The sequence below is a fragment of the Amblyomma americanum genome, chromosome 5 (assembly GCF_052857255.1).
Source record: "Amblyomma americanum isolate KBUSLIRL-KWMA chromosome 5, ASM5285725v1, whole genome shotgun sequence".
Lineage (NCBI taxonomy): Eukaryota > Metazoa > Arthropoda > Arachnida > Ixodida > Ixodidae > Amblyomma > Amblyomma americanum.
The window spans coordinates 134,825,006-134,843,500 of record NC_135501.1 but is presented as its reverse complement, the minus strand read 5'-3'; the positions used below and the strand labels follow the sequence as shown (position 1 = coordinate 134,843,500).

The 18,495-nt window shown below is 46.9% G+C and overlaps 1 protein-coding gene across 6 annotated transcripts in view; it reads left to right on the top strand.

The window, feature by feature from the left end:
* The window catches only part of Calx (sodium/calcium exchanger 3), a 345,062-nt gene that overhangs the window by 207,594 nt on the left and 118,973 nt on the right, over positions 1 to 18,495 (top strand). For all 6 annotated transcript variants that reach the window (XM_077665296.1, XM_077665297.1, XM_077665295.1 and 3 more), the window contains 4 exons: positions 8,804 to 10,004; positions 11,448 to 11,781; positions 14,261 to 14,491; positions 16,938 to 17,104. In XM_077665296.1, coding sequence (XP_077521422.1) covers positions 8,938 to 10,004; positions 11,448 to 11,781; positions 14,261 to 14,491; positions 16,938 to 17,104 — 1,799 coding nt within the window. In that variant the 5' untranslated portion in view covers positions 8,804 to 8,937. The remainder of the gene's footprint in view (positions 1 to 8,803; positions 10,005 to 11,447; positions 11,782 to 14,260; positions 14,492 to 16,937; positions 17,105 to 18,495) is intronic.

The following is an 18,495-nucleotide window of genomic DNA, read 5'->3' as shown; positions in this document are numbered from 1 at the left end:
AACGTTCTCACGGAGGTGCATAGTCACTCCAGAGAAAGGAACGGTGCATGTCAAACACATAACGTACAACATCGATCGTAACGCACTTAGCGGGACCCAAATACACACACTACACTAGGAAACGACAATACGGGCAAACACGTGGAGTTCGTGAGGGCTGAAAAACTGAGGCATTCTTTGAACATTCGGAGTGTCGTCGGTCACACCTTTCACAGCGTCTCCAGCTTTGATATCGCGGTACGCAGTACCACTACTTTACTTTGTAAATATGAAATCGGTCGATTTTTTTTAGCTTTCAGCATTGAAGTGACCGAAGGAATGCCCGTGACAATCGAAGCCCTTCGTCACTTCTGTTTTCTCCGCTTCGAGCCACAGCCCGAGAGTCCTATTGTGGACAGCAGAGGCCGCCTTCTAGACCTGTCTAGACTCTGTTTACGTTCGCTGCCCTGATAGAATCGATGGGGTCAGGTCTGGATCCCTGGCTTTATATTGGAGGGCTTCCTGCTTTTGCTTGTATCTCATCTGTCTAGGTCATCTCGCGTGCCCTGTTCCTCTTATTAGTGCGTGATATTAGGGCAGTCTCTACTAAGCCTTACCTACTGCGTGCGTTCTTGGGTCCGCTGTGTCGTTTTCCTTTCTTGTGTACATATAGGATGTATACTCTTTGTACGGGATTATTTTTGTTCTGGCGGGCACGTACTCATTGTTTAGATTGCAAAGCGCCTGCGGCTGGTTCGGCTGTACGCATACATCATTCAGGCGCGCATGGGTGGTGTGTGTATCTGTGCATACATTTCTTTTTCCCCGCGCTCTTCCGCCTTACGCGCAAAGTACACAAATGTGGCTCGCGTCACGCCATATTCTGAAGGATAAATAAATATGCAACAGAATGCAAAAAAAAAATAGCAGCCGTGCGGAGAAATAAATACCATATCCAAGGTTCTCGGTCTTTACTGTGATCGAGGACGCAGACCCGTTCTCTCTTCTTCGAAGCATCGGCCGCAAACTTAATTAACGTGACCGAGCCGGGCAAATATAACGGGTTAATTACAATTTCTTTAAAGTTGCATTTTTCTCTATTTCTGGTTGATCCAAGCAACGCCATGCACCCGCCATCACTGTGATTGAAAGAATGATAGAAATGTAACTCTGCGCGTTTCATCGGTTGATGAAATCAGAGAGAGAGAGAGAGAAACAGGAATTAAATTGAAATGGAGCAGTTATAATACACCGGTATGAGAGTGGTTACCTGCAGCCCACCCCTCTGTTACTTTTTGTGAAGAAGCGAAAGATTGGTTTTAACAATGGGCGAATGAATGCAGTGGCGCCAGAAAGGAGCCCATTTTTATAATAGAGTTTATAACCATTCCTATCGGAATCATGCCATAGGAGGTTCCCGGTCGGATAGCCTTTCGGTTTGTGCCGGAATTGTTCAGTTGGCGATAGAAATAAACAAAACATGCCGACCTCTTGTTCACTGAGAACTAACCTGAACTCAGAAAGTTCCCATAATTAACCTTAAGCTCGTTGCCCAATAAGGAGAAGGGATGTTGCCGCGTGCGGTTTACTCCACCTGGTATTACACGCTCACAATGGGAAGAAAGACTGCAACAGCTTTCGTCATTGCTGTATTTCTACTCGAAAGTCTTGCATCATTTTATATGAAAGTTGTCACTAACAGTTTTTCCGAGCACAGCATTCGTCCGTGGCCTAATCCTCTAACTCGGCGACTTCGATTCGTAAATGGTGGTGTGCTCATCGAATTTCCAAATTTTAGTTTGGCGAAGTTTCGTCCCTAACCGCAATACTCGTCTCTGTTTTGCTGAGCATTCCACGCGTAATGCGAACAATCGGGCTTCGTAGAAAAACAGGAAATCCCCGGGCACCGCCGAACTTGGCCGACTGATTTTTTCGGCATTGTTTGGCAATGCTGCCGGCCAACTTTATTGGGGGATATAAACAAATCCGCTTCGTTCCTGCCTCTTCTGTCAGCCTGTTCGTGAGTGCGGAGATGGTTTCGTCATCACCTCGGGTGGCTTGCGCTAAACTTCGGACGGAAGGCGTCGGCGCCTCTGGGGAAATTGGGGTTCGCGGCGCGCTTGCGGCATCGCGCCAAACGGCGTCCTGATTGGAGCACTGAAGTTCGGGGCGTGCGTAAGGCGGCGTACGTACGCACGTACGTGTCGGCATGCGTACTGCGCCACGAACAGAACAAAAATGAAAGCCTGTCCAGGGCTTGGACGCATTAATTCGATGATGGGATTAGTGGCTGTCGCCATCAATTTCGCGAGAAAGTGCTCTCCCGAGCGTAGTTTTTTTTTATTTTCCTCCTCCTCCCGTTTGTTCTTCAATTGGTATCGCGGGAAATTTCATCATACTTGGCTCAGGAGGCAGTTCACTCTCATATAGAAAGAACCAAATAGCCGTAGAACTTGAACATTTGGGCGAAAAACGCTGTTCCGGGTGAAAATATCGTTCATACCTTTCTACCAAAGATGATGCCAGATGCTCAAGCTGTGGGCAGGATGCGGATGTGACGAGCATTCATTCATTCATTCATTCATTCATTCATTCATTCATTCATTCATTCATTCATTCATTCATTCATTCATTCATTCATTCATTCGCTACATACAGTTCAGGCCAAATACTAAACCGCCCCTTATTATCATTTAATTATTAGCTTCCAAACTGGCCCGTGGCTGAAGGGAAAGACAGAATGGCAGTCAGTTGAAAGGAAGGCTGCCGGCTTGTTTAGGAAAGTGCAGGAAACCATTTCTCCATGATGGGACCCAGTTGCACTATTACTTCCTGCTTACTGGTGGCACTCGGAACGTCAAAGAGAACGCTTTTCCGCCATGCTATTCAGCCAGTATAACTGAAAGCGCTCGCTATGAAGTTTTGCGTGTGAGTCTAGGAATAGAACCACAGGTGCAGTCTCCAGAATAAAGCTCAAATAGGTTTCAAGCTTTGAGCAAAATCAAAACCAGTAAAAATGAAGTGATAACTCTCCAGTCGTGTGAAGGAAGGGCAAATTGCCTGGGGAAAGTTGCTCTTGGCTCTAAATCACCACGCACGCGCAACTCTTCGGCCGCGTCCAGGCGGCGATTTCTCTGACGGTCCTGTTTAGAAACCGAAACAATATTTTCATCTCTTCTTCGTTTTCGCTCAAGTTGTAGTGAACATTGCAACGAATTTCTAAGTTTCTTCGCGTTCACTCTTCCCTCCACGGAAGCGGGATTTGAGCTCGAGCAAGCGCGATAAGGCTTCGGGGCTAGGGCGGGGCTAGCGGCACGGAAACGGCCATTCATCGTCTTCACTTGTCTTGTCTTGGCTTGTTTCGTTTTTCACCACTCTGCGTGAGACAGAGAAGGTCGACTTCTTGATCTCGCTTGTAGCTTTTATGCTTCTTCCCGGTTTTCACTGCTTTTTAGAAGCAGGCCGCAGTTCTTATTGAGGAAAACGACGAGCCAAGCTATTGTGCTGCAGAACCAAGCATAGGGCGATAACTGAACCACGAGATGCGTTCTCAAAGAAACGGGGGATATATTTGTCAAGTAAAAGCCGCGGTTCGATATCGTGTCGGACAGCGCCGTCTATTGTTTAGCCTGTTACGGTCCGCTTCATTATTGATTAGTTATCTTCACCGATCGGAGAAGAATTGGCTGAAGCCTGCAGCGAAGACGCGATAAGCGGCGGCTGAAGCCATAGCTGCGCCTTGAGGAAAAAAGATGTGGTAAATGGCTCTATAAATTAGGCCGGAAGCATGAAACACGATAGGCGTATCGCCAAGGCTTTCCAAGTCGTTTGTGAAGATTTGTTCGTACAGTTGCTCCTAGCGACAATAAGACACCTACAGCGTCAAAGGCGGCAATACAAAGCCGCTGTTATCAATTACAAAACTATTTCAAGGGTTTGGGTTTTACAGCGTGGGCTGTTACTGGCTGTTTTCCGGCGTCGTTTCGGCGTCCGCACCGCTAGTCGCCACGCTGATTGGTTAACGAGGCGTAAACACAAGAAGAGTAAATAATTATTTCTTTGGCCCGCAGCAACTGACGCTAAAACGAACATTCCCTTTACTCTGTCATAACCGTCCTGCGAAAATATTTCAAATTGCTAAATTAACAGAGTGGTGTCGTCGGTGAGCAGAAACACTAAGTGATTGCGCCATTGGTCATGATAATGTTTCCAGGCCATTTGATAGATGCGAGCTGGACACATACATATATGTCGGGAATATATGTCCACCATACAGCATACATGGTACAAATGGTATAATAAACCTGGTGTACGTATGCCACAGCATATATGGCGATAGAATCATGTATTATGCGTGTTTTCTTGTTCACTGAATTTATTAAGCGGTCAGGCTTACAACTATTTCTTGGTGAAACGTCTACTTTATGAGTGATATGTGACTGCCTTTGGCTGGCGTAGTGATGCAAAAACTACGTTAATTTTTTCAACATTCTCCGCATTATATATGACGGCTTAACTCAAGGATTCGCTTCAACATTAGCTCTGCAAGAATGCCGTGAACATTTTCGGAGAGGAGTGTTCCGCTATTATTTCGTGTTGCTCTACAAATGGCTCTCGGGTGAGCGGCGCTGTGCACTTGCGGTGCCGAGACTGCAAGTTCGGAGTTTTTTTCTTCCTTTCGTGTTTTTTCTTTGCCCCTTAATAGGGCGCACATAATATATGGTCATACATTAGTACCGAACGCTGGAGTTTAAATGACTATAGACAAGTAATATTAGTTGCTTGTTTTCTATCTGAAATCATACGTTAAACATTAGAATACATGAATCACCGCGTGGTATTCGCCTGCGATCAATAAATAATTTATAATTGAATTTATTTCCTCATGCGGAATCTTCTGAGATGCCCAGAAATCAGCGAATCCTTTCGGCGACGGCCAAATTTAAGCACCAGACGGGCAGTTGCCGATATTCCGGGCTGGGAGGAGCAGTCATCTATAACAAGACGAATGGACATCACTTTCTAACACGCAGCTGTCACTTGCATGTACAATGTCAAGTGTCGATGCAGCGCAATCTCAAGAGCACAGCATTTGCTGAAACATGGCCGGTGGAAGACGAGGACACCTTCGATGCCATGCTTGTCGGGATATCTACGCACTTACAAGTTTCGCGTGAAATCGAAAAAACACTCCCTCATACAGCTTACGAAAACATACAATCCGAGATTGAATTTTTCTGCAACATACTGGATGGTCGCACTTGTCCAGAATTGGCCTGGATCGCGGCGAATAGCCAACTTCGTGCCAGCGTTCAAACTGAATGATTTGAATAGGCGTCGTAAAGGAAGAGTTAAGGACAGCTGACAGTTTGATTCAAACGGAGAAATATATCAAACTAAATGCCGATTGGGAATAAATAAATGTCAATTAATATTCCAATTCTGAGAACACACTCCGCAAGCCTTTATGCGTGGTAATTGTTCCAAATTCACGCAATGTATATGTCTGCGTGTAAGAAAATGAAAGAAAAGGGGGGCGATAGCATTTAAATTGTTCTGTTAAGCGGGTTGCATTTAGTGGAAACTGGTTGACTGGCAGAGATAATTACAATGCACTGGCTTACTACTAGGATACGCATGCCCTTCGTGCTAACGTGATAAGGAATTTCTTCCCCCAAAGAACAAAAACGAGTTCCGCCGTGTGGTAATGAAGTCGAAATTAAGTGCCCTGCGTTACTTTCAAGGACTGAACGCCGCTCATTGTTGCCAGGTGGAGGAAACAGAAGAGTCGCTCGGTGGGGGAGGGTGATGTTGCAAGTAGCTTTCAGAGTGCGAAACGTGCAGTCTTATGCAAGACGCCGCTCACCATGCTTAACCGATGGCTGCGCTTACCAGAGTTTTCGCAGAGAGCACTTGAGGCTTCTAAACTAAACTTTCCCGCGGCACTGCGACTTGGCTTGGCTCCAAGCGAGTCCCCGTCCGTTACAGGGGCGCTTAAGCACGCGGTAGAGAGTGAAGCTGCGTGTGGGGGATTAGACGCAGCCTCACAGGCGCCGGGGCGACACGCGGGGGGGGATAGGAACGCTAATGTAGAAGGCGTGACCGCTAAGCCTGGGTTGATGCGGCTGCTTGTCTCTGGGTTGATTTGTTTCGTATTATTCACGCGAAAGCATTAGATCGTTATGTCGCGTCCACAAAACTTGTCCGCACTATTGAGTCGTCTCATTAGGATAAATGCGAAAAAGTTTGATTGTGTTAGGAAATGCGTGAGTATATCTTGAAATGGGGAAAGTTTGGTTGATGGATTGTAATCAGTTGATTAATTAAACGCGAAAACTACACTTGGACGTCGAAATAACCACGGACGCCGACATAGCGCCTGGATGTCAAAACAGCCACAGACGTCGACCTAGCAACTAGACGTCGAAACTAAAATAAGCCAAATAAAAAAAAGCAATAAAAGATAATAAAACAAAAATATGAAAATAAAAATATAAAGAGACCGCGTGATAGCGTCGTAGAAACAACGCGTGTTTTAGAAAGTTCCATGACGTCATATGCGCTGACGTCAATGCATGTCTATACACAGAAGCAACGCAATGCTTACACGTTTCTCCAATGCCACTCGCCGCAGTGATATCAAAGCTGTTTACTTTGGCGCACGAAAGCCAGCTCAAGGACAAGCTGCAGATTACTAGCAGTTGAGGGGTTAGGTAAACTCGTTCACATATTTTTTGCTCCTGGTACCGTGCACGAAACGCGACCGTTGGCACTACGTGTGTTTCAGCTTGCTGAGGTATCAGCGCGAGACGGTCTCTTGAGTACTGTAGCAACCAGTCGTAATATAGGCAGCGATGGAACGCGGGAGGTCCCACTGCAGATATTAAAACTTACGAAATCACGAGAGACGCAGTCGCGTTGAGTGCTACACGTAATAGGGACAGCTAGGCATCGGATCGAAGGGTCAGGGAGTCGAGTACAAGGTTTACGTAGTTTAGGTGGAATTCTTGTGGTTCGCCGTATACTATACACGCATGTGTGCATTAAACTTTATAACGATGTGTGTGGTGACATCGGCAATGTAATTTTGCTAAATTATTCCGTATGGTTTTCCTTACATGTACTGTTTCATGCCGCTATTTTATCGGGATGTAGCGATGTTCACAGCGCACGCAACCAGTAGAATACAACATGGTTTTGCGCATCTGCACGCCATCGTGGGAAAGAACGCCTTTATCATCCTATGTATCCACGTTTGCCCGAATTGCTACTGTTGATAGAATAAAGCTTTTGCATTGCACATTCGCTGTGATCTGCATGCTTTCGTGTCCTTATATTGGAAGAGAATGTTTTAAGTTTCTTATTTGAACGCGAAGTTTTCTGGGGCCTATTTTTTGGCATCCGCAGGAGCAGACATTGGAGGGCATTCTGTAATCCGACGTGAGTGCTATGCTGAAAAAAAAAAACACTCCACGAGCTATGTTGTTTTCTAGCTGCGTTTTATAGTGGAAGAAAAATTGCGGCTGCCTCGAAATTCTTATGAAGAAAGCGGGTGGTGGCCACCGAGGCAACTTATGTGAGTGGCGACGCGGCTGGCACCACTGAAGTTATTTGTACCATGCGCTGTGATGCTAGAAGTCACTGAAAAACAGTCTACACAGACACGGTGGTGAAATTTTAACTATTTTAAGTAAAAAAAAACACCCATACGTACATAGTACACTATTCATGAGCCGCACATCTCTATCTTGAACAAGCCGCCGCGTTGGCTCAGTGGTTATGGTGCTCGGCTGCGGACCCGAAAGACGCGGGCTCGATCCCGGCCGCGGCGGTCGAATTTCGATGGAGGCGAAATTCTAGAGGCCCGTGTACTGTGCGATGTCAGTGCACGTTAAAGAACCCCAGGTGGTCGAAATTTCCGGAGCCCTTCACTACGGCGTCCCTCATAGCCTGAGTCGCTTTGGGACGTTAAACATTCATAAACCAAACCATAAACCATCTATCTTGAACATTTCTTGACTCGAGGGCTACACATGTGAGCACGCGATTTCTGGTTTAAATAGGTTGCAGTTTGGCGTTCTACGTCTCTGAATACAACAACCTTACGACCTTTAGATCTGCCTTTTTTCGCATTACTCCTAGCACTATGTACGCTGCTGCATTCGCAGTGTACAGGGTCTCCCAGCTTAGTAGTGTCCTGCTTTAGAAAGCGATCGTGTTTTCTACATAATATCGACTAGTGCAGAGTAGCAGGAAAGAGACTTGAACAAGTTAATACAATCTTGGTAAGCGTCATTTGCTAACTAATGAAGATGTTCGGTTCAAGACGGCTGCTTACAACCGCGCCATACAGACGCATGTTGCTCAAGCCTGCAGTGAAGCTCTGCGCAGTGCCCACACTGAGGACCGCCGAACAGAATTCCTCCGTGACAAAAGCTAGACCGTAGTTAAAGCTCGTCTGGCAACTTTAACAGGAACCTAATCACGAGGCGAATTTTAAGACTAAATAATTTTGCCCTTTCTGGCTTGTTTGATCAGCAAAACATTAAAAACCTGATTTTATTCACTATTGTAATTTTTCAGCCCAGTAAAACAGGACGCCGCAGACATTGGCCAGTTGTTGCCAACTGGTGTTTTATTTTTTTTAAAGGTGTATATTATTATAGTCTAGTCTTCGTACAATGCGTTGCAATTTTTGAAACTTTCACGTCTCCTAACTGAAAAAAACCTGTATAGTAATATCATGTAGTTGAAACTGTAAACCGGAAGGGGCTACCTAACATCAGTGAAAAAGATTATTTCTCTTCTCTCCTTTACCCCGCAGGTGGGATGCTCCTGAAAGGGAGACCGTGCTTGGGAAGCCTTCCCTAGCCTTGCGCAGCTTCTTCAGCCCTTTTCCCAGACACCTCAGCCACCAGGCGGCGTCACTGCCTGTGTCTTTAGAGCATTGTGGCTGAAATGGCGAAGTGGATACTCCGACCAGGGACAGCGATGCTGGCATCGCTACTCTTGTTCCTAGCATCGCGCGCCGTCGACACCGCTGAGGCCAGCAGTGACGTCAGCGATGGCGACGGGAGCGGAAACAAGACGTCAGGCGAGGTATGCAGGGAAGGACTTATCCTGCCCGTGTGGATGCCTCAGGAAAACATAAGCACGGGCGACGTTGTTGCTCGAGGCCTGGTGTACTTCCTGTCACTGGCGTATATGTTCATCGGTATATCCATCATCGCCGACCGCTTCATGGCTGCCATCGAGGTGATCACCTCGAAAGAGAAAGAGGTGACGATCAAGAAGCCCAATGGCGAGACGCAGACCATCAGCGTCCGCGTCTGGAACGAGACGGTGTCCAACCTGACCCTCATGGCCCTGGGCTCCTCAGCGCCCGAGATCCTCCTTTCCGTGATCGAAATCTACGCACAGAACTTCGAGGCCGGTGACCTCGGCCCGGGCACAATCGTGGGTAGTGCGGCGTTCAACATGTTCGTCATCATCGCCATCTGCGTGTACTCCATCCCGCCTACCGAGGTCCGTCGCATAAAGCATCTTCGCGTATTCTTCGTAACCATGACCTGGAGCGTCTTCGCCTATATCTGGCTCTACATCATCCTCACCTACTCGTCCTGGGGCGTGATTGAGGTGTGGGAAGGCGTGATCACCTTCATGTTCTTCCCGGCCACGGTCCTCACGGCCTACATCGCCGACCGGAGGCTCCTCATCTACAAGTACCTCTCCAAGAAGTACAGGGTCACCAAGAGGGGAGTCATCGTGGGGAGCGAGGGCGAGGACGTCGAGATGGCGCCCAACAAGGAGAGGCTCGCCGACGGCATCCTGGGCGCCGGAACGCTGCGGCTATTCGGGGAAGACCAGAGCTCCGACGCCAAGGAGTTCGAGGAGCACCGCAAGGAGTACACCCAGATCCTCCGCGAGCTCCGGCACAAGAACCCGGACGCCAGCATGGACGAGCTCGAAAGCATGGCCAGAGACGAGATCATCGCCCGCTGTCCCAAAAGCAGGGCGTACTACAGGTGGGCAGTAGTGTACCGTTATTCATACGCGCGGCTACCTTAATGCGTTAAACGTGTCTGCTGCTTATTTTTTACTTCGCATATTGTTCAGTCGGGGACAAAAGTCTGTGGACCACGTGTTCCTCAAACGAAGCCGATAGCTCTGCCATTAGCCGGAGGCTGAAGACCGCACTTGTGGAGATGAAAGAGAAAAATGTTGACTTTCACCTCCACAAATTTGGTCTCCAGCCGCAGCATAATAGCAGAGCTATCGGCTTCGTTTCAGGAGCACCTGTTCTACAGACTCTTGTCCGCGACTTTAATTGACAACGTGTATTCCCGGAAGCGCAGCGGACAAGATAAAAACTGCCGCATCGCATGCACTTCGTTTTTCGTATGTTGCTTTCACGCCTCATTCGGTACATTTTATAACGCTGTGTACGCGAACACTGTTTTTCGGAAAACTGCAGCGTAAATTATATTCGCCAGAAAGCTTTCAAAAACAGGTCGCGATGGTTGCGATGCATGTAGACAATCGTCACTGCACGCATCTATCCAGCACCTATACTTTGTAAAACCTTCTTAAGCTATGTCCGATGGACGTCACCGAGAAGGCAAGGAACATCAGAAGCAGAAACGTGTATTATCATTAAGGCCATGTCCCGCGATGTAGCCTTCTATGCTTCAAGCATGGCGTGAAGGCGTCGCGAAATATTTGACTCGATTAAGCATTGCGATACCACCGGTAAGCAAATATTCAATGTGTTTCTTAGGTCTCCGTCGTTGAACTGTTTGCAGAAGTCCTACAATCTTTGACACACAAACTTCTGAAAGCTATTTCTTGGAAACCTTAACAATAAAGTTTTTCATTCATTCTTTTAAACCGCACACTTTTGTTGTGCGTGTACATCAGAGATCTTAGCCTGAGGCAATTTCTTGGCTTCTCCCTTTTGCCGTCAGTCAGGTCAATCAGTCGATCGGTCTGTCGGTCGGTAAATGAAATTGAAATATTCAACTAATTATTAACTTCATAAGTAAATCAGTCATTTCGATAAATAGGTGTTTTGCCTCGAACCGCAGTGAAGGATTTGACACTAGGCATGCGCACATCCGACTCCAAGACGACCGGATATGTGTGACCGCGGATGGCGCACTCCAACTTCCCTGTCCCTATGTACCGGCTTTGCCAAAAGTAGCCAGGCAACAGGGTATGCTGCTCGGCAGTATAATGGAGCACTTGCCGCGCGCCGAAAGACCAAAAGACCTAGAAAGGTGAGGACAATGATTCCCCATTTCGTATAGAGCTTAAAGGGTGTCATAAGTACTTCTCTACATGACGAAGAAACAATCCTCGTTGTTTAGTTACTTTTGCAAAAAACGGTTCACTTTGACTCTTGTCCACCAATGCTCGGTGTGGCAGTGTGGCGTTGTCTTTAAACTGTCGGCTTCCGCTGGCGTCCCCAGGATTCAGGCGACCCGGAAGCTGATGGGCGCCGGCAACCTAATCCGGCGCAAGGCCGACCTGCGCGACACCGCCAAGGACGAGGGCAAGGACGAGTCCGAGAAGGCGGCCGAGGAGTGCGTGCGGCTCTTCTTCGACCCAGGCCACTACACTGTGTTCGAGAATGTGGGCGAGTTCGCCGTCACCGTGGCCCGCGATGGCGGCGACTTGCAGAGCACCGTGTGCGTCGATTACAACACCGAGGACGGCACGGCCAACGCCGACTCGGACTACGTGCCCGTGGACGGGACGCTCGTCTTCCGCCCGGGCGAGACCCAGAAGCAGATAATCATCAAGGTCGGAAAAGGGGGCCTTCGTTGGAGGGTTTTTTGCTGTCTGGAAGGGAAGCGGTGGAGAACTTGCAATGAAGGGGAATTCACTGAGAATTTCCCAAGCTTAGGACTCTCAAGCTGGGTTATGTGGAACTTCTGGGTTTCCTGAGCCCCTAAATCCATCCATTCGTCAACTCCTACGTTACCTTTAGCCACTTTATTTTGGACCCGGCTAAGCTCTAATCAAAGTATAGAACTTTTTGCATGAGCTAGTTGGTCCATTCTGACATAAGTGAATCTGCTGAGAGAAGCAGCCCGAAGGCGAAACGAAGATGGGAAAGGAAAGAACGCTGAGCTTCGTTTAGAACGGACAGTCATTGGTTTATACTGCCTTCTTCAAGGGGTATGCGTCTGTACGCTTTTTTTTTGTTGCATGTATCTTAGGCAAGAATTGGGAAAAGCCAAGAAGGCGTTTCCTGAGCCCCTAAATCCATCCATTCGTTAACTCCCAAGTTACCTTTACCCATTTTGTTTTGGACCCGACTATGCTGTAATCAACGTGGAACTTATTGCATGGACTACTTGGTCTATTCTGACATAAGTGAAGCAGCGCGAAAGAAGCAGCCCGAAGGCGAGACGAAGAAGGAACTGTAAAGAGCGCTGAGCTTCGTTTAGAGCGGACTGGTTAAATCTACAATCATTGGTTTATACTGTAATCTTCAAGCGGTGTGCGTCTGTACGCTTTTTTTGTTGCAGGCATCTTAGAAAGGAATGGGGGAAAAGCCAAGAAGGCGCGCATAGGTCCTCAGCACCCATTGAAAGCCGTTTCGGTTTTCTGAGGCACAAATTTTGATAACGTGTGCCGTAGTGGATAGCTGAAAATAAGATGAATAAATAGACTTGGGTGGGCCACACGTAACAAGATGAGTAAGTAGCCTCATCTACAGTAAGATAAAACTATAAACGCTGGTGCGCTGAGTAACTGCTCATCAGGTAAAGTTAATGTGTGACGTCCGTGAGTAGGAAAACTAATCGATGGTGGCATGCAGACGTGTGGAGAGTTAACGTCGTAAAAATTTCCTCGGCTAAGGCAACCGGCGGCTATGGCATGTATATAATAATTTTACATTACTGGAAGAGGTCTTCGTCGTGCAGTAATTTCTCTTTACTGATGTTGAGGATCACTTATGCTTACCGTGGAATGGCGGGAACATTTTCATGCGAACAGGTCATTTCTTTGTTGTGTTGGCTTTCTTCGGGCGCTTTAATTCAGGTGCGGTATTTGCACCTTTCGTCGCGCTCAGCACCGCCCTGGGACAAAGAATTTTCAGTATTTCTCTGCTGGTCTGATGTAGTCAAATTTTTGGCGCTGTGCACGTGTTTTGCGGTTTAGTGTACGCGTTCTGTACTTTTTTTAGGTCTTCATGTCTATTCTTCGGTGGGCGTTGAGAAATAAAGATTATCAGTCAAGGCGGCACCTTCGAGGTGCTAAAGAGGCTAATCCGGTGTTATCACAGTTTCATGTTCGACGCTAGCACATTTAATCGACTTTGCAATGGATTCACTAACGTTATTTTAATATATTTAGACGAGTTTCAACAAATAACTTTAGAACAAGGAAGACTAACCAATGAGGGAAGTGGTTGTCAGAGCAGCTCTCATAGTTGAATGTGGCAGCTACACGTAGCCCGGTCACGGTCGATTGTGACAGATGGGTGTCTAATCCTACTGGTAACATCCATAGGCACCTTGTACGGACTCAAAACTTGGAGCAGTCTCTAATATTAATCGTGCAAGGTGAGGGATCCGAAGGATTACTTATTTATTCTAAAATTGGCCACCGGCTTTAAGCGGCCTTCGCGAGTTGTCCGCGCCTCCTAACGGTAGGCATAGACTTGTGACTGTTGCAGCAATGACTGCGACTGCTGAACGTTGTCGGTGACCTTTTCCATTGCCCTGGCAGTCACCACCAGCGATACCTCGTACACTGCGTAATCATCAGTTCTAGATCATTAACGAGAGATTGCAGAGTTGGCCCATTGGTTTGAACATCAGCGTATCTTGCGGTACGTGCGGTGTTCGATTCCAGTGCCACTGGGTACCCACCGGTGACACAATGGGTACAAGTTTTTCCCGGGCCCGGTGCTCGGATTCTATGGGGAGAATTGCTGGACAAATGGCCTCACCTTGCGAAAAAGTGAATACCTGGTCCCATGGCGGTTTTCGACCAAAGCTGTCCTTGCACTAATAAATCTCAATGTCATCGTCACCTTAATCGTCAGAGAGGGTCTTTACAACTCGTTTAAACTAATTGGACTTGGTAGAGTCGCATGTGAGGAACTATCGCAAGGAACGCCATCAGGTGACGATCTGCTATTTGCCAATGCACAAGTAACATTCCCATTTCTTCAACTTTATAACCCAAGTGCTGAGACATAGCATGGCAAGTTTAGCGGGAGTGATTTGTCTCGAGGCCTTTGCAGACGGGTCGTGGCGTCGTGCAGGTGATCGACGACGACGTGTTCGAAGAGGACGAGCACTTCTACGTGCGGCTGTCGAACCCCCGCTACCTGGGCAGCGGGGCGGCCATGAACGGGTCGCCCGGGCAGCCGCAGCCTCCAGGAGCCACGACGGGAGCGGGCAGGCCTCCGGTCAAGCTGGACACGCCCTCCGTCTGCACCGTCATGATCCTGGACGACGACCACAGCGGCGTCTTTAGCCTGCCCGAGAGCCAGGTATGTGTGCACTATGCATTCCCTCGATACCACACTGACCGACTCTAATAATCGATTGGAAAATCGGTAATCGAATCTACCAGCTCTTATTTAGCACATAACTTTCATTATAGGTAATTAATGTTTGTTGTTCGACCCATCGGAAAATGAACGAATCACCGACTGTGTTATTAGTAGTTCACGAAGTGGGATTTTAAGGCACGCCGTTAAATTATAAAAAAATCGAATTGGTGAATTGAGAAAACTCACTGCGACTAAAGCCGATCAATTACAGGCATTGTCGTATCAATCATCATAGCATTTTTAATAGCCTATCTGGCAAGAGTGTTAAAATTTGACGCTTTATTGAATCAGAGACTATGCATTCAGTTGTTTATTAAAGCTACTGCTTCTCGGCTGTTTTGTCTTGAATGAGCGATCATATGTGTGTTAGTAAATATTTTTCTGGCAGACAGAAAGATGACAAAATTCACAAAAGGTATCGGTATTTCGGATGAACCAACGTTAGATTATGAACTCTGCTTTGACTCGCCCCTGTCAGCTTGTATCTATGTTATCACATCCAGAAAGCGCCTCCGATTAGATTACCGCCTTCAAAGCCATCGCCCACGTCAGACTGATGAGATAGATCTACAGCTTTCCAGCCTGGAAAACAATTATTTGTTGGTCGTGACATCCGGTAATATTAGTGCTGTCATTTGCGCTCCAAAGCTATTAGAGAGTTATAGCGTATCGTTACCGTGTTTACGTTACCGTTTACCGTGTTACCGGACGCCGGACTTTCCGGTTAGCGCGGCACACTCCAGAAGGCGTTTTAGCGTACCGTCTCTCCCGTAACAAGTTACCGTAAGGCTAAAACGACTGGTGATGATGGCATATGCCCAGCTTTTAATGAAACAAAAAAATTCGGATGCATTGCAATCATTTCTATGAAGTGAGATGCTACACTTTAATAATCTTTTTCTCTGCATATAAAGACGTACCGACTACACTTCAGCTAACAGCCGACTCAGCAGCTTTTCAAATGCGACCGTGAAGCTAAACACATTTGCATACCTTGGCCAGTAGAGAGTTTCACTACGTAGACCTCAGTAAGCTTGCATACACAGCGCACATTGCGTTGCGAGCGCTGTAAAAAAGCACAACTACGACACCTGTTTGCCGTGCCGCATCGTGGCTTCTTCAGATATCTGGATGTAAACACAGTGGCGTCATCTAGTGGCAGTAAGTTTAAGCGCGCCAACTCGGGGCCGGTGAAACTTTTTATTTTCTGCAGTTACTTATGACTATAGTATGAAAATTAGCAGTCTTTTTTTTCGAGGAAAAAAATCATGAAAATATAGAAAAATGTTAAATCGGGCACAAAACTGAAGAGCTGCAGTGTAGTCGTTGCTATGTACACGACATATAGTTAGGCTTAAGTGCTCGAAAATCTGCGGATCACCTCAAAAACGTGGCCTACTTGTTACTCAAGCCTCAACGTATGAGTGAGAGTTTGCAAATTAAAAGCGAATGCCTTCATGTATAGCGAGAAATGGCGCCGAAGAACGCGTCGACGGTGCTGTATTTGATCCGAAGCGGCCGTGCAGGGCGCCGCTATGTTTTTTTTACGAGCGAACGCTAACTTTCCGCAACGCTAAAAGAGATTCCGTAAAGTGCTAGCGGACCGGTAAGTGGCGGCGCAAGCGTAGATGTCGCTAGCCGGGCCCAGTAAACGGTAACGTAAACACGGTAACGATATGCTATAACTCTCTATTGATTCTTCGCTTGTACCTTAATTAACAATCATGCGTGAGCCACGCAAACATTTTACTCTTAAATAACGCCTTAGAAACATTGAAAAAGTGAACATACTTGAGATGAGTAAATTTTCCTTCATAAAGAACGGCTACACTTCGGCGCTACCTCATTCGTAAAATATAGATGTACCTCTGCCTTGCCATTGTATAGCCAAAACTCGATGGGGGTAGACGCTGCCACGCTAGTCGAAAAAAAAAACTTGTAGGCCACCCAATTACTTTTAGCTGAGACAATACTATAGCATAATAACGTTGTTCTGAGCTGCTGTCCATGTCTTTGCCACCTGCAAAACGTAGCAGGTGACCGGTTGCAGCTGGCTCTTCTGTGTACCAACCTTGGCAGGTGGCAAGTGTGACACCGCTTTCTTTTCGTTCCAGTAGTGCTCTTGTGTTATCGCTTAATAAAACGCTAAAGTTTCCAAGCTTGCCCTCATCCCCTACATCAGCCTGAACCTTCGTTAGCATAGTCGTAGTGTTTGGCTTAAGTACCGACTTCTCTGTCACCCTGTCCCACGGGATCAATCGACGTTACCCTACCGGAGCAGGATCTTCGATTATGCTACTGTATCCTCCGTTGTTCTAGCCCACCCAAAAGATGCTAAGCCTTTTCTCCATTCTGTGTCTGTCTTTTGTCACCCTCCCCCCAGGTGGAGATAAGCGAGGCCGTGGGCGAGTACCGCATCAAGGTGAACCGGTTCAGCGGAGCCCGGGGCCGCGTTTTTCTGCCGTACAAGGCCATCGAGGGCACGGCCAAGATGAACAAGGACTTCGAGCCATGCGAAGGAACCGTCGTGTTCGAGAACAACGAAACCAGGTGAAGGGGCCTCTTCCTCGCTGCTTTCTTCTTTATGTAGGGGAAACAGGCAAGAAGACTGGAAGACGACTACGAGCTCACTCGAGAGCCGACTGTCGCAGAGAACTAACTCTTGATTTTGCACTGTGGAGAGTAGCCAAAGACTAAAGCGGAAGAAAATGAAGACGCGGATATGCTGTCATCACGCTGGATTTTGAAATCATTTCATATTCAAATAGGACGCACGCTTTAAGTGGGACGCTGGGAAGCTATCCCGAGGTCTACGCATAGTCAGTGCTCCATCTAAGCCACATCTAAGCCGCCAACTTCGCCCTCCGCCTGCACTGCGGACAAGGGACTAGCGCGTTTCGCGAAACGTCGATTCCTTTATATTCAGTCTTAATCTCCCGAGTGCACGGTTTTCATCGCTGTTCAGCAGGAAAAGAAAGACAGAAAGAATAAAAAGAAAAGAAAACTGTGAAAAAGCTGAGTGTGGCAAAGCGTTGGCCGTGAAACCCGGTTTTCGTAAAGAAGAAAAGTTACAAAATAGCTGCATGAGCGAATGGTAAAATGACCAGAAACGCGAGATAAAAGAAGCGGGAAAAATGTAGTTATGAACGCGCAAATAAAGCGGTGATAACGGCGGTCACAGCACATTTGCAGCTTTCGAGCGCATACTGCGTGTGGAGAAATTCAGGTTAAAAAAGGCGAATTATACCGAAACAAATTACGACCGCGTTCACTAGTTTTGTGCATGACGAGCTCTCAGCGTAGTCATGTGTGGGGCTAATCCACTGTTGCCAAAGAAACAGGCGGGATGAGATTGCCTGCATCGAGGCAAGGATTCGAAATGCGCGAGGAAAGATAAACACAAATTAGTGGGAATTGACATTCTTGCACTACCTGCGGGGTTTGAGTGTAATTTATCAAGCGATATTAGGAGAAAAAACCGGCAGCTCTTGCAAAGAAGTTGCAGTTGTATCAAAATGTGCACCGGAGAAATGACAGGTGTATTTATGCAACAGAAAAAAAATCTACATCGGTTCTTGTTGTAGGGAGTCTGCTAGCATGTGAACATTAGTCATGCGCCCTTGAGAAATGCACTGTTAAAAAAAGAGAAGGAAAACATACACTTGGAATAACTGCTTTCAGTCCCAGAATGAATACGTGCGAAATTTATTTCGCTTCTAGAGAAGTGAAATGTACTTTCAATTGTGTAGTTTTTTGCGAATATGAAAAGCTGACTACACTCCTAAGAATTTGCACAAAAGAATAGAATTCTTTTTAAATGGTAAATTTGAATCCAATTCATATCTGTGATTGAGGTATGAAGTTTGTTAAGCTTCTTTGGAGATAATTTGAAATAAGGCTGGCTACCAAACATGCGCAAAAGAATTACGTCTTCTAATTGC